General features: G+C 47.0%; 2 protein-coding genes across 2 annotated transcripts in view; both read right to left on the reverse strand.

Moving 5' to 3' along the window:
* Positions 1–100: 100 nt before the first annotated feature.
* gar1 (GAR1 homolog, ribonucleoprotein) overlaps positions 101–13203 on the reverse strand; it is a 19244-nt gene continuing 6141 nt past the window's right edge. Inside the window, exons 2-7 of the mRNA XM_070864214.1 lie at positions 6933–7175; positions 5956–6110; positions 3610–3669; positions 2812–2953; positions 1663–1755; positions 101–488 (exon numbers count right to left, since the gene is read on the reverse strand). Of these exons, the coding sequence (XP_070720315.1) occupies positions 472–488; positions 1663–1755; positions 2812–2953; positions 3610–3669; positions 5956–6110; positions 6933–7161 (696 nt within the window). The 5' untranslated portion in view covers positions 7162–7175 and the 3' untranslated portion in view covers positions 101–471. The remainder of the gene's footprint in view (positions 489–1662; positions 1756–2811; positions 2954–3609; positions 3670–5955; positions 6111–6932; positions 7176–13203) is intronic.
* LOC139233737 (large ribosomal subunit protein eL33-like) lies at positions 9563–9988 on the reverse strand. The gene has a single exon (XM_070864202.1). It carries the CDS (start codon positions 9955–9957, stop codon positions 9625–9627), a length of 333 nt encoding a protein of 110 aa, XP_070720303.1. The 5' UTR covers positions 9958–9988; the 3' UTR covers positions 9563–9624.

A 13203-nucleotide genomic window follows, 5' to 3' on the forward strand; every position in this document is an offset into this window, starting at 1 on the left:
GCTTAGGCTACTTATGCATGGTCTCAGTCAGCTAGCTTTCAGCTAAAAATTACATGCTCACAGGTTTATGTAAAAACATTTATTTTAAAACAAATATCGTACTAAAACATTATCTCAAACTGTGCTATTTTGTAGACCAAGTATTTGTATAATCAGTAGACCATTGTGCAATTTATTTAGTTCAATACAAACTACTTCTTTTGTACTCTTGTGCACGAATGTGTTCAGAACTATGTATAAACAAATTATGTGTGACATACTGGACTCCAATACATTTATACCAATACATACAGATGTGATGTATTACAATGCAAATAATATAAAAAATACTATCATACAAGCAATAAACCACAAGTTTTTAAAACTTGATGTAGGTGGCATCTGGGAAAATAATCATCATCATCTGAATTTGCAGAAGCACTAAAAACAGTACACTTGTAGGTTGCTGCCCAACTTCAAATATTCACTTGTTCACCGACCTCCACCACCTGTTAAGGGGAATAAAAGGATATAAATCACAAGCTCAGTAACCAAGCAAATCAAGACAAGCTATGTGCAATGGAAAACTTTGCACATCTGCCATGGAGATCCCACTGAAAAAAGTACATATGTGGACAGGTTTGGGGTCAGCTGACAGCCTGCTGAAATTCAGTCTAGAATGACTACTTCGTCTAGAGAATTCCACGGAACGGAAAACAAACATAAATAATGGAGGGGGAAAATGAACAAAAATGAAAAAGATGCACTGAATTATGTGTAAAGGTACTGACTGGCAATTGAACTTCTTTGCAGTAACCCACTAGATAAATAAAAGGTACTGCAGCAGATGGATTTTCAGAAGCTATTCGATAAAATTATCACCAAGCATGATGAGCAATAGGAGAAATTTCTTTATGTAGAGAATTGTTGGAATGTAGAATGCTTTGCCATAGGGAATGGTTTAGGACATTGCTTTTTTTAAAAAGGGAAAATTGGATAAATATTTGAAACACAGAAAGATGTAGCACTATGACGGTAAGCGCCGGGGGCAATGCCATTACTTTCGGATTACTCTAGTGATGAGCTGGCACTGCTGCAATGGGCCAAATGGCCTCCTTATGGGTTGCAAACTTTTATAGTTGTTCACTCAAAAATAGCACAACTGTTAAAAAAAAATTATGAACATTTAAAAAGAAAGCCTCCTATTCAAAATGAACTTGCCCAGAATGCCATGGTATACATTAGGGAGAAAGGAGAAGGCAAGAACGTTCACATAAATAATCTAAGTGGCTTAAAATGATCAGGATCCCAAGTTCCAGTGTTGATCATACCCGATCCTTCAGCATTCCTTTTTGTCTTAATCAAACATCCATTACCACAAGAATTAGAAAGGATTTGACATCAGGGAGATAACCCACAGGTGACAAAATCTAAATAGGACTGGCAACTTCCAACTGAAGTCTAAACAAAAAGGTGGTATGAGGGCTGGGCAGACTAAATGGCAACATTGCAGAATAAATCACGGAAGGTTCAAAAGATAAGTCTTTACACTAGAGCTGCAGAAAACTAGGAATTATTTCCAATAAAAAAATGAAGAAAGAGGATGGCTAGCCAGCTCACAACTAAAAATGAGATACTGGAGTACATGGCGATCTTTGACATTTGCTGGCACTTTACATTTACCTCTAAAGCCACGTCCTCCTCCACCACCTCTGCCTCCTCCTCCACCACCTCTGCCTCCTCTGAAACCACCTCCCCTGCCTCCACGGAAGCCACCTAGATGAGAACCAAAAATGATAATGATTACATTTTTTACTTTTCAAAAATCTTATCTACAGTTCTTAGATTAAAAAATGTGAAGTACTTGTGAAACATTCAGCTTTTAAAGTTGCTACTGGCTCAAGTTATTAAATAACAAAAATACTAAAATAATCGGGATGTCTTTTCCAAGCAACCCATCACTTCCAAGCATGGCTGAACCTCAACTTTGCCAAAAAGCCCCACCTGTCCAAACTGCTGTAAGCAGGAGCGCGTGTCAATGTTGGGGCTTTGCAGGACCATGTTACAGTAGTGAATCTCTGGACAAATTGAGATCAATGCCACAGGTGATCCACTACAATATATTTATTTATATTAGAAAATTATAAATGGTACAACTCCATTCTGTCTCAGATCTTCTGACCATTTATTCCTTTAAAGTACTCAAGTAAGTTCATACACACTCAGAAAATAGCTCCAGTAAAATCTATTTTCAAAGAACTAGACATCAAAAGTTACTTAATGTTTTGGTGAGTTATGGCTCTTCATCAGCAATACTAGGTAAAAAGGCCATTATATTAAAAAATTTGACAGTCAAGTTACTGAGCAAAAAAATAACAGGCGTTACATTTACCTGTTAATTACAGAATGACCTACACTGGCTCTCAGTTAACCAACACCTCGACTTTAAAATTCTCATCCTGGTTTTCTAATCTCTCCGTGGCCTTGCCCCTCCCTATCTCTAACCTCCCCTAGACCGATAACCCTCATATCTGTGTTCCTCCAATTCTGGTCTGTTGCTCATCCCCGATTTTAATCACTCCACAATTGACGGCTGTGCCTCCAGTTGCCAATGCCTTGTGCTCTGGAACTCCCTCCCTAATCCTCTCCACCTGTCTTTCCTCCTTCAAGATGCTCCTTAAAACCTACATCTTTGATCAAGCTGCCCTAATACCACCTTATGTGGCTCGGTGTCAAATTTTGTTCAATATGCTCCTTGGAACATTTTACTATGTTAAAGGCGCTATACAAATACAATTGTTGTTGCTGTTCAATTAATACAATGGTTCTTACCGCCTCGCCCTCCAAATCCACCGCCTCGTCCACCGCGCCCCCCTCTACCTCCTCCACGACCTCCCCTTCCTCGACCTTTCTCACCAGGTGGCCGAGGCATAAATCGCTGAAGAGGGAGTAGTTTTGCTGGATCAACATAAAACTGCAAGAAAATAAAATCAACCGAGTGAATGCAAAGAGTTTAGTTTCACATTATATATCATATAGATTTATATACACTTACACATGTATAGGTACAACGTCCAAAATCCCGAATCCTTGGGACCGAATCAGTGCCGGGGTTTGAGCGGCGAGGTCCGAAATCTGGCACGGATTCGGTCAAGGATTCTGGATTTCAGACTTGATTTTCTTGTCTGAAATCCGGATTTTGGGTTTTGCCTATAACAATAATTCTGGATTCCGGACGACTCCATCAGCTATGCGCAAAGTGTCCGGTTTTCGGAGTTCTGGATTTGGGACGTTGCACCTGTATACACATATTTGAAGAAGTTGCTTTTACTGTGCTCCAAGGAAGAGTCCAATAACAAACTTACCCATTTTGGAATTTTACATGGTGTTCACATGATATTTGCAGGAGCACCTAAATATCATACATTGTTAAATAAAATGTGTTGGGTGATTTGTAAATGTTAACTAATCCAAATGGGAGACAACTTTCCAGTAGAATTGTGGAAATATGTGGTAACCTAGGCTCGTTTCCTAGGAATCTATACAATATCTCCCTCCCAGTTTTATAATTTTCAAAGCAGAATAGTGTGCTAAAATGTTTTAGTAGTTAATCTTCACAAGAAAACCTACCTTCTGTAATTTCTTAAAGGAAGCAGCTTTCATATTGTCTGATAATTTAACTGAAAAATACTATTAATTTCAGTTCAGGAAAAATTAGACAGCATTATTTTTATGCAATTAAAACCAAACATGAGACTATTCCAATCATATGCCAAATACCACCATTACTATAGTTCAAACATAAAGGAGCATGCTGTACATTTTTAATCTCACATCTGAAGTGATCAATGAGACTGTGCAAGTGTTTCATTTTCACCACTGCCCTTACGCCCTGCCCCAAGACGTACATCCTGGAAGCAATCTGGTCTGAACCAGCCCAGGAATAACCCTCCGTACAATTTTTTCCCGATGCTCTGTGGGGATTTATGATAAATCACTCACCTGCCCCTTTCCCAAAGCAGCAGTGGAGATAAGAGTTAACCTGAAGGGAGGGTAAAGAAAGAAACAAAAAGGGAAATGGGGGTGTGCAGATTTAAAAAGTATATAAGAGAGCGTGTTAAAGTGACAGAGAGCACATGCTCAAGTGCAAAGGAAGGAAAGGATTCCAATTGCAGCAACTGGTGTTTGCAATTCAGCACTCTAAGTAAAACTTGAATTACTTACAATTGTGATTTTTCTTCCATAAAACTGAAATTTCTCAATGTTTGTTCAACTTTTCATATTAACCTTGAGAAACACTTTAAACATTATGGGTGCTGCATTAATGACTATAAAATCTCCTCTTTCACAACCTTCGGCAGATTCTAAAGGGTAGAACATTTACCCACATCCCACTCAGTGACAAAAGAGAACAGAGGTGGCTGGGTAGCGCTGGTTCCAACCTTCAGACCTGGGCTCCTGTCTAGCCCAGGCTATCGTTCCGTGTTGTCCCTTTTCTGATTGTAAAGGTCTTAGGTGAAATTAATTGGGGGGAGGGTTTGGGGCTGAGAAGGAAGGATCCAAGATGTGGTTTATCATGGTAGAGGGCCCATACCACAATCACCCACATAATTCAACGCAAACCACTAATCTCAATCTAAGCATAGTACGAGTCAAGTGCAGTAAGGGGTATTTTTCCAAAGCCATGGCTAGGCATCCAGCCTGTGAGAACCTGCTGCTGACAGTGGAGGACAAAGTGAGTGCGCATTCCCCAGCGTCTGCGCACATTTAGAGGCTGAACTCCCAAGTCATAGTCAACATCTTCACTAAGGCGTACGAAAGCATGGGTCTTACACTAAACATCCTTAAGACAAAGGTCCTCCACCAGCCTGATCCCACGACACAGCACTACCCCCAGCCATCAAGATCCACGGCGCGGCACTGGACAACATGGACCACTTTCCATACCTCGGGAGCCTATTATCAACAAGGGCCGACATCAACGACGAGATTCAACACCGTCGCCATTGCGCCAGCGCAGCCTTTGGAAGAGAGTGTTCGAAGATCAGGCCCTCAAATCTGCCACCAAGCTCATGGTCTACAGGGCTGTAGTGATATCCGCCCTCCTGTATGGCTCAGAGACGTGGATCATATACAGTGGACACCTCAAACCGCTGGAGAAATACCACCAACGATGTCTCCCCAAGATCATACAAATCCCCTGGGAGGACAGACGCACCAATGTTAGTATCCTTGACCAGGCCAACATCCCCAGCATCGAAGCACTGACCACACTTGACCAGCTCTGCTGGGTGGGCCACATTGTTTGCATGCCTGACACAAGACTCTCAAAGCAAGCGCTCTACTCGGAACTCCTACACGGCAAGCGAGCCAAAGGTGGGCAGAGAAAACATTTCAAGGACACCCTCAAAGCCTCCTTGATAAAAATGCAACATTCCCACCGACACCTGGGAGTCCCTGGCCAAAGACCGCCCTAAGTGAAGGAAGTGCATCCAGGAGGGCGCTGAGCACCTCGAGTCTCATCGCCGACAGCATGCAGAAACAAAGCACAGGCGGCGGAAGGAGCGTGCGGCAAACCAGTCCCACCCACCCTTTCCTTCAACGACTGTCTGTCCCACCTAAGACAGGGACTGTAATTCCCGTATGGACTGTTCAGTCACCCAATAACTCATTTTTAAAGTGGAAGCAAGTCTTTCTCGATTTCGAGGGACTGCCTACGATGATTTTGATCATTTGTATGTTTTCATTTAGGATTCTTATCATCCAAAACAAAGAGAAAAATAGTAATTATGCCCACGTGCAATCTGGTGTGTGCCAGGTAATATGATGTGTTCATACCACCAGCACCCCCAATAGAAACACAAGCTATCAAAGAAAATGTTGGCTGGTACAATGCCTTCAAATGTAGCTCAGGAATGTTATATTGTAGTCACAATAGTTCAGGTTGTACCCCAACACTAACTCACAAAAGGATACAAAATCTCTGAGCTGTCCAAATATTTCATCAACTTTTCCGATCTGTTCTTTGTTTTCCAAGTAAACTGGTGCATTGAAATAAGGGACTTGATTTGCTTCTGAGGTGCACTTGCAAACAATTTCATCTTCACAAGGATGCATGAAATGTCCCAATTCTATACAATGGTAGCAAAGGGTTAGACAAGTATAATCTCATTAAATCTGCACATCAGAATTCATGTGAAAGTGTGATATATGTGGAACATTACATGTTTTCCTCCCACCAATTTTGATAATTTCTCATTTGAACCCCAGTCCCAGAGGTGATAGAAGTGCTGACTCACTGCACCATCCAGATCCCCAAGTCAATTTGTTACTTTGAGAGCCTTTTTTAAAAGGATTCTTAAAACAGTATAAATATTGGAAGCAGGTTGAACCTGATCTAACACTTTAGACAAGTATTCACTAAAAAGGCTTGGAATCAATTAAATTTGTCAACAGCCTGGAACAGTAAAGACTTAGTTTGATCAAAGACAGGATGCAAAATGTTTGCAAATTCATTATATACAGACAATGTTTCATAGTAAATAAGGTTTGCATTAGCAATATGGCACTTGTAATGCAGTGTGAAATGATTGACATCACTACAACAGGTCATTACTATTTGTTGCAGGAAATTAATAAAAGGGAAACCAGAATCCCTCTTCCTTCGCTGAGCTGAGTGTTCGCCAACACTCAGCTTTGCTTTATTACTAGTAATCGAGCATAAAATCTGAAGCATTATATGTGCAGAATTTGAATTATTTGTGTAATCAATTAAAAACAAATAGCCGTTAACCTCTTTAGCCAGTCTGCCTCAATAATCTCTCAAACAATCTAAACTTTATGCCAAGTGGACTAATGACTGAGCTGCAGAAATATTTAATACTTATCTGAATTGCAATTAACCCTTGATTTAGGACAGTGGTATTTTTGTCGATTGTATTGTTAGTACATACCTACTACGCTGTCAGGAGGCCCCTGATCATATCCTCTATTGAAGCCTCCTCGCCCACCACCTCGGAATCCTCCTCCACCACGCCCTCCTCTTCCTCCACCATAGCCGCCACCTCTTCCTCCACCATAGCCACCTCCTCCTCCTCTTCCTCCGCCGTAACCTCCTCCTCCTCCTCCTCTGAAGCCGCCTCCTCCTCCTCCTCTCCCGCCCCTACCTCCACGGAAAGACATTTCAATCGAAAATTCTGAAAGGAAAAGATTAATTTCATCAGTCAGTAAATGAGGATCAGTTCCCTTCATTGAAAAACAGTAACAGAGCTTGCAGTCATACATACAAGGGTTCAGTATTCACCATGACTGAGTTGCTAAGGGACAAGCAAACATCCCTGAAATTCTGCATCTCCAAATCTCCAAATGGTTGAACTATTGCTCGACATGGAATGGTTTCTGTCCATACTGTCAGGAAATGGAGTCACATTTAACAGTACAAAAGATATTGGGCGATTTTAATTATCCGAATCAGACAGGGATGAAGGTAATGTGTCTTGTCAGAGTGGCAAGGTGTTTTAGAATGCATTTAATACTGCTACCTAATTACTATGGGCTAGACTTTCCACTTTCAGGCTAAGGCCGAAAAAAATGGGCCTTGTTCCAGCGATGCGGGACCTATCGCCCGTGCTGATCGCCTGCTCAAGGCCCATTTTTTTTTTTTGCGATTTTCCACTCGGCCTTAGCCCAGCGATGTCAAATGGGCGATGTCATTTCTCGGCGATCTCCTGATCGCCCAAAGAAAACGGAAGTGAATGAAAGAAAGCGCTTTCCTAGCAACGCATTACTGCGCATGTGCAGGTTGATGCTTCTTCCCATGTTTTGAGAGGTCAAGGATCTTCACACATGCTCAGAGGCTCTGGGGGAGAGAGAGAGAGAGAGAGAGAGAGAGAGAGAGAGAGAGAGAGAGAGAGAGAGAGAGAGGATAAAGGAAGCAGGTCAGAAAGTCTTATCCAAATTGCAGATAAATTTAAAGAATGGAGGGAGGTGCAGGAAAGAGAAGGGCCAAACCCTTCAGCGAAGAGGCAAATGAGGCCCTCGTAAATGCTGTCAGCTCCAGGTGAGAGGATCTGACACGGGGCGGGCAGGGGAAACCTCCACCCCGTGCATATCAAAGGATTTGGTCTGAAATAGCTAACGTAGTCACATCGGCCTCCAATGAAACGCACACACCGGACCAGTGCCACAAACGGTGGAACAGCCAACTGGCAGCTGCGAGATTAGTTGAAATTTATATGTATTATTTAATGATCTAAATAGTAACTAGAATCTGCAATGTTATTGGGTTACATTTAAACATAACTAAATTTTACGCAACCCAGCAAAAGTTAAATGTTCACTTGTTATCATTACTTAACTGTTTCCTTTCCATTCTTTCTGAAATGGTCACTTGTTGGCAGCACTGAAATGGCCACTTGTTCTGTAAAATGTTCATTTCTTCTTGTAACGTTTTGGGGATTTTGAGGGAAGGATGGGTTGGTGCCGGGGGTGGGGGGGTTGGAGGGAGGGTGTTGTTCATTAGTTCTTTGTTAATAAAAAAAAAATTTCTATAAATTTTTGAACCTTCTCTCTTACTTACATAAGTTTTACAACGTACAGTTCTTCATGCAGATTTGTTTGTTTATTCTGTTTCCCCACGGAATATCATTAAATAACTTCACTATGTAAAAGCTATTTAATAAATAATTCCAATATATGCATAAATAAGGTGATAATACCTATTTATATTCCCTGTCCCAAATTTCTGAGTACAATTTGCATCAATTTTACTCTCTAAATAACTCAGCACAATTCTCCAGCCTTCCTCAGAGGCTAAAAATGGTGTTCCGTAGTGCCCATTCCCCTCTCTAAGGCCCTGCTAAAGCAACTATTTTTGAGCACTCTTTTGGGCCTTGCATCGGCCCAGCGAAGTGCATGCTAAGTGCTGAAACTTGGGGTGGGCCCTGTGTGGGCGATCATCTCAGCGATCAAAGTGGAAACTTGGGAGCCTATTTTTCCGGCGATATTTTGGGCCTAGTTTCCACTTTTTGCTCAAAATGGGCGCTAGAGGTCCATTTTGGGCCATAGATGGGCCTTAGATGGGCGATGTGAGGTGGAAAGTCTAGCCCTATGTATCTAGTCCAACAGGAATGAAGCATGGCTTGAATTCGTTCTGGAAAATGCAGTGTGGAAAACTGATGAGACTCCACAACCAGCTACTTCCTTAAACCTCTCCGGAGCTTCTCTGCTCTCACTTCGAACATCAAATGTGAGGAGCTTATATCAAAGCTTGAATAATTATACACAATTGCCTCATCCTGCCCTTAAACTATATCATGTCTCCTGGCCCTGCCCATAGAACTGTACAAAGTGATTATCTACACAAACATTTTTGCACCTTCTGCACATGCCTGTGGTCGGCCCGGTAAACTATACCAGGACTTCTGCCCCTGCTAATCTTCATACCCACCATCTCAGTTTCTTCCCCATCAAGATAGAATTAGGAACTTTAAAGTAGATAAAGAAGCCAGAATATTTTAGAATTAGAAATGTTTTAGATAGAATTAGGAATCTTAAAATAGACAGGACAGCCAATCCAGATGATAGCTAGTTTTTTTTTTAAAAGACCATTTTTCTATTTATTCTCAATTTATGTACAACTGTGCTTTAAATCCTTGATGGGTACAGCATCACCCGAATCCTGTGCCCAATAGCCTTAGCGGGCAGGTTATTGCTGAACTTGGCGTGGACCATGCCACTGTTTCCATGAGCACGAGTCACCTTACCCCAAATGACACGAGTCTTGTTTGGTTTACCACCAGGAGTGACATTGTTGTTCTTTGCTTTGTAGACGTAGGCACATCTCTTGCCCAGGTAAAATTCTGTTTCATCACGGCAATAAACCCCCTCAATCTTCAGAAGAGCAGTATGCTCTCTTTGGTTTCGAAGGCCTCGTTTATAGCCAGTGAACACAGCTTTGCACCACAATCTTCCAGGCATTGCGAGAACGCGCGGTGCAGCGGAATATCCTGCCGGATCCCAAAAAGGGACAGGTGTTGTGTGAGCCCCTTGCCTGCATATTTAACAGCTCGGTGGGGGCTGGGACAGTTCCCTTAGACTGGAAGGAGACTAATGTAGTTCCAATCTTTAAAAAAAGGACGACAGCAATAGGAAAGATGCTTGAGGGAATCATTAGGGATGCAATATACGATTACTTAAACAGAGAACTAAATATTAGGGACAACCAACTTAGCTTCAAAAATGGAGGCCCTTTCTAATTTCATTGGGGCCAAGTTTCAGTCTGAGTTGCTCCTGTTTTTTTGGAGCAACTGGTTTAGAATGGAGTATCTTAGAAATTTGAATTCTCGGCATTTAGTTTGTTCCAGTTCTAGTCAGTTAGAACAGTTTCACTTTGGAACAGAATTTTTTTTTTTCAAAAGGGGTCGTGTCCGGCCACTTACGCCTGTTTTCAAAGTTTAGGCAGTACAAACTTACTCAAAACTAACTTAGAATGGAGTAAGTGAAGATTTTTGTACGTTCGAAAAAACCTTGTCTACACTCTGGAAAATCAGGCAGAGGTTATAAATTAGGCGTAGGGAATGAGGGGTGGTGGGGGGGTTTAAAGGGAAGTTGACAAACATTAAATACTTCAGTTTTACAAATAAAGAGCCATCATCAATAATAAATGATAAATACATCAATAAATCAATCAATCAAGGGGGGTGGGGAGGGGGAGGGAAAGAGAGAGAGGGAGGGGAAGGGGGAGGGCGGAGGGAGGGGAAGGGGGGCGAAGGGAGAGGGCGGAGGGAGGGGAAGGGAGAGGGCGGAGGGAGGGGAAGGGAGAGGGCGGAGGGAGGGGAAGGGAGAGGGCGGAGGGAGGGGAAGGGAGAGGGCGGAGGGAGGGGAAGGGAGAGGGCGGAGGGAGGGGAAGGGAGAGGGCGGAGGTGGGGAAGGGAGAGGGCGGAGGGAGGGGAAGGGAGAGAGCGGAGGGAGGGGAAGGGAGAGAGCGGAGGGAGGGGAAGGGAGAGAGCGGAGGGAGGGGAAGGGAGAGAGCGGAGGGAGGGGAAGGGAGAGAGCGGAGGGAGGGGAAGGGAGAGAGCGGAGGGAGGGGAAGGGAGAGAGCGGAGGGAGGGGAAGGGAGAGAGCGGAGGGAGGGGAAGGGAGAGAGCGGAGGGAGGGGAAGGGAGAGAGCGGAGGGAGGGGAAGGGAGAGAGCGGAGGGAGGGGAAGGGAGAGAGCGGAGGGAGGGGAAGGGAGAGAGCGGAGGGAGGGGAAGGGAGAGAGCGGAGGGAGGGGAAGGGAGAGAGCGGAGGGAGGGGAAGGGAGAGAGCGGAGGGAGGGGAAGGGAGAGAGCGGAGGGAGGGGAAGGGAGAGAGCGGAGGGAGGGGAAGGGAGAGAGCGGAGGGAGGGGAAGGGAGAGAGCGGAGGGAGGGGAAGGGAGAGAGCGGAGGGAGGGGAAGGGAGAGAGCGGAGGGAGGGGAAGGGAGAGAGCGGAGGGAGGGGAAGGGAGAGAGCGGAGGGAGGGGAAGGGAGAGAGCGGAGGGAGGGGAAGGGAGAGAGCGGAGGGAGGGGAAGGGAGAGAGCGGAGGGAGGGGAAGGGAGAGAGCGGAGGGAGGGGAAGGGAGAGAGCGGAGGGAGGGGAAGGGAGAGAGCGGAGGGAGGGGAAGGGAGAGAGCGGAGGGAGGGGAAGGGAGAGAGCGGAGGGAGGGGAAGGGAGAGAGCGGAGGGAGGGGAAGGGAGAGAGCGGAGGGAGGGGAAGGGAGAGAGCGGAGGGAGGGGAAGGGAGAGAGCGGAGGGAGGGGAAGGGAGAGAGCGGAGGGAGGGGAAGGGAGAGAGCGGAGGGAGGGGAAGGGAGAGAGCGGAGGGAGGGGAAGGGAGAGAGCGGAGGGAGGGGAAGGGAGAGAGCGGAGGGAGGGGAAGGGAGAGAGCGGAGGGAGGGGAAGGGAGAGAGCGGAGGGAGGGGAAGGGAGAGAGCGGAGGGAGGGGAAGGGAGAGAGCGGAGGGAGGGGAAGGGAGAGAGCGGAGGGAGGGGAAGGGAGAGAGCGGAGGGAGGGGAAGGGAGAGAGCGGAGGGAGGGGAAGGGAGAGAGCGGAGGGAGGGGAAGGGAGAGAGCGGAGGGAGGGGAAGGGAGAGAGCGGAGGGAGGGGAAGGGAGAGAGCGGAGGGAGGGGAAGGGAGAGAGCGGAGGGAGGGGAAGGGAGAGAGCGGAGGGAGGGGAAGGGAGAGAGCGGAGGGAGGGGAAGGGAGAGAGCGGAGGGAGGGGAAGGGAGAGAGCGGAGGGAGGGGAAGGGAGAGAGCGGAGGGAGGGGAAGGGAGAGAGCGGAGGGAGGGGAAGGGAGAGAGCGGAGGGAGGGGAAGGGAGAGAGCGGAGGGAGGGGAAGGGAGAGAGCGGAGGGAGGGGAAGGGAGAGAGCGGAGGGAGGGGAAGGGAGAGAGAGGAGGGAGGGAGCGGAGGGAGGGGGGAAGGGAGAGAGCGGAGGGAGGGGAAGGGAGAGAGCGGAGGGAGGGGAAGGGAGAGAGCGGAGGGAGGGGAAGGGAGAGAGCGGAGGGAGGGGAAGGGAGAGAGCGGAGGGAGGGAAGGGAGAGAGCGGAGGGAGGGGAAGGGAGAGAGCGGAGGGAGGGGAAGGGAGAGAGCGGAGGGAAGGGAAGGGAGAGGAGGGAGGGGAAGGGAGAGAGCGGAGGGAGGGGAAGGGAGAGAGCGGAGGGAGGGGAAGGGAGAGAGCGGAGGGAGGGGAAGGGAGAGAGCGGAGGGAGGGGAAGGGAGAGAGCGGAGGGGAGGGGGAAGGGAGAGAGCGGAGGGAGGGGAAGGGAGAGAGCGGAGGGAGGGGAAGGGAAGAGCGGAAGGGAGGGGAAGGGAGAGAGCGGAGGGAGGGGAAGGGAGAGAGCGGAGGGAGGGGAAGGGAGAGAGCGGAGGGAGGGGAAGGGAGAGAGCGGAGGGAGGGGAAGGGAGAGAGCGGAGGGAGGGGAAGGGAGAGAGCGGAGGGAGGGGAAGGGAGAGAGCGGAGGGAGGGGAAGGGAGAGAGCGGAGGGAGGGGAAGGGAGAGAGCGGAGGGAGGGGAAGGGAGAGAGCGGAGGGAGGGGAGCGGAGGGAGGGGAAGGGAGAGAGCGGAGGGAGGGGAAGGGAGAGAGCGAGGGAGGGGAAGGGAGAGAGCGGAGGGAGGGGAAGGGAGAGAGCGGAGGGAGGGGAAGGGAGGAGAGCGGAGGGGAGGGGAAGGGAGGAGAGCGGAGGGAGGGAAGGGGAGAGAGCGG

Source organism: Pristiophorus japonicus, chromosome 2 (genome assembly GCF_044704955.1).
Source record: "Pristiophorus japonicus isolate sPriJap1 chromosome 2, sPriJap1.hap1, whole genome shotgun sequence".
In the NCBI taxonomy this organism is placed as follows: Eukaryota; Metazoa; Chordata; class Chondrichthyes; family Pristiophoridae; genus Pristiophorus; species Pristiophorus japonicus.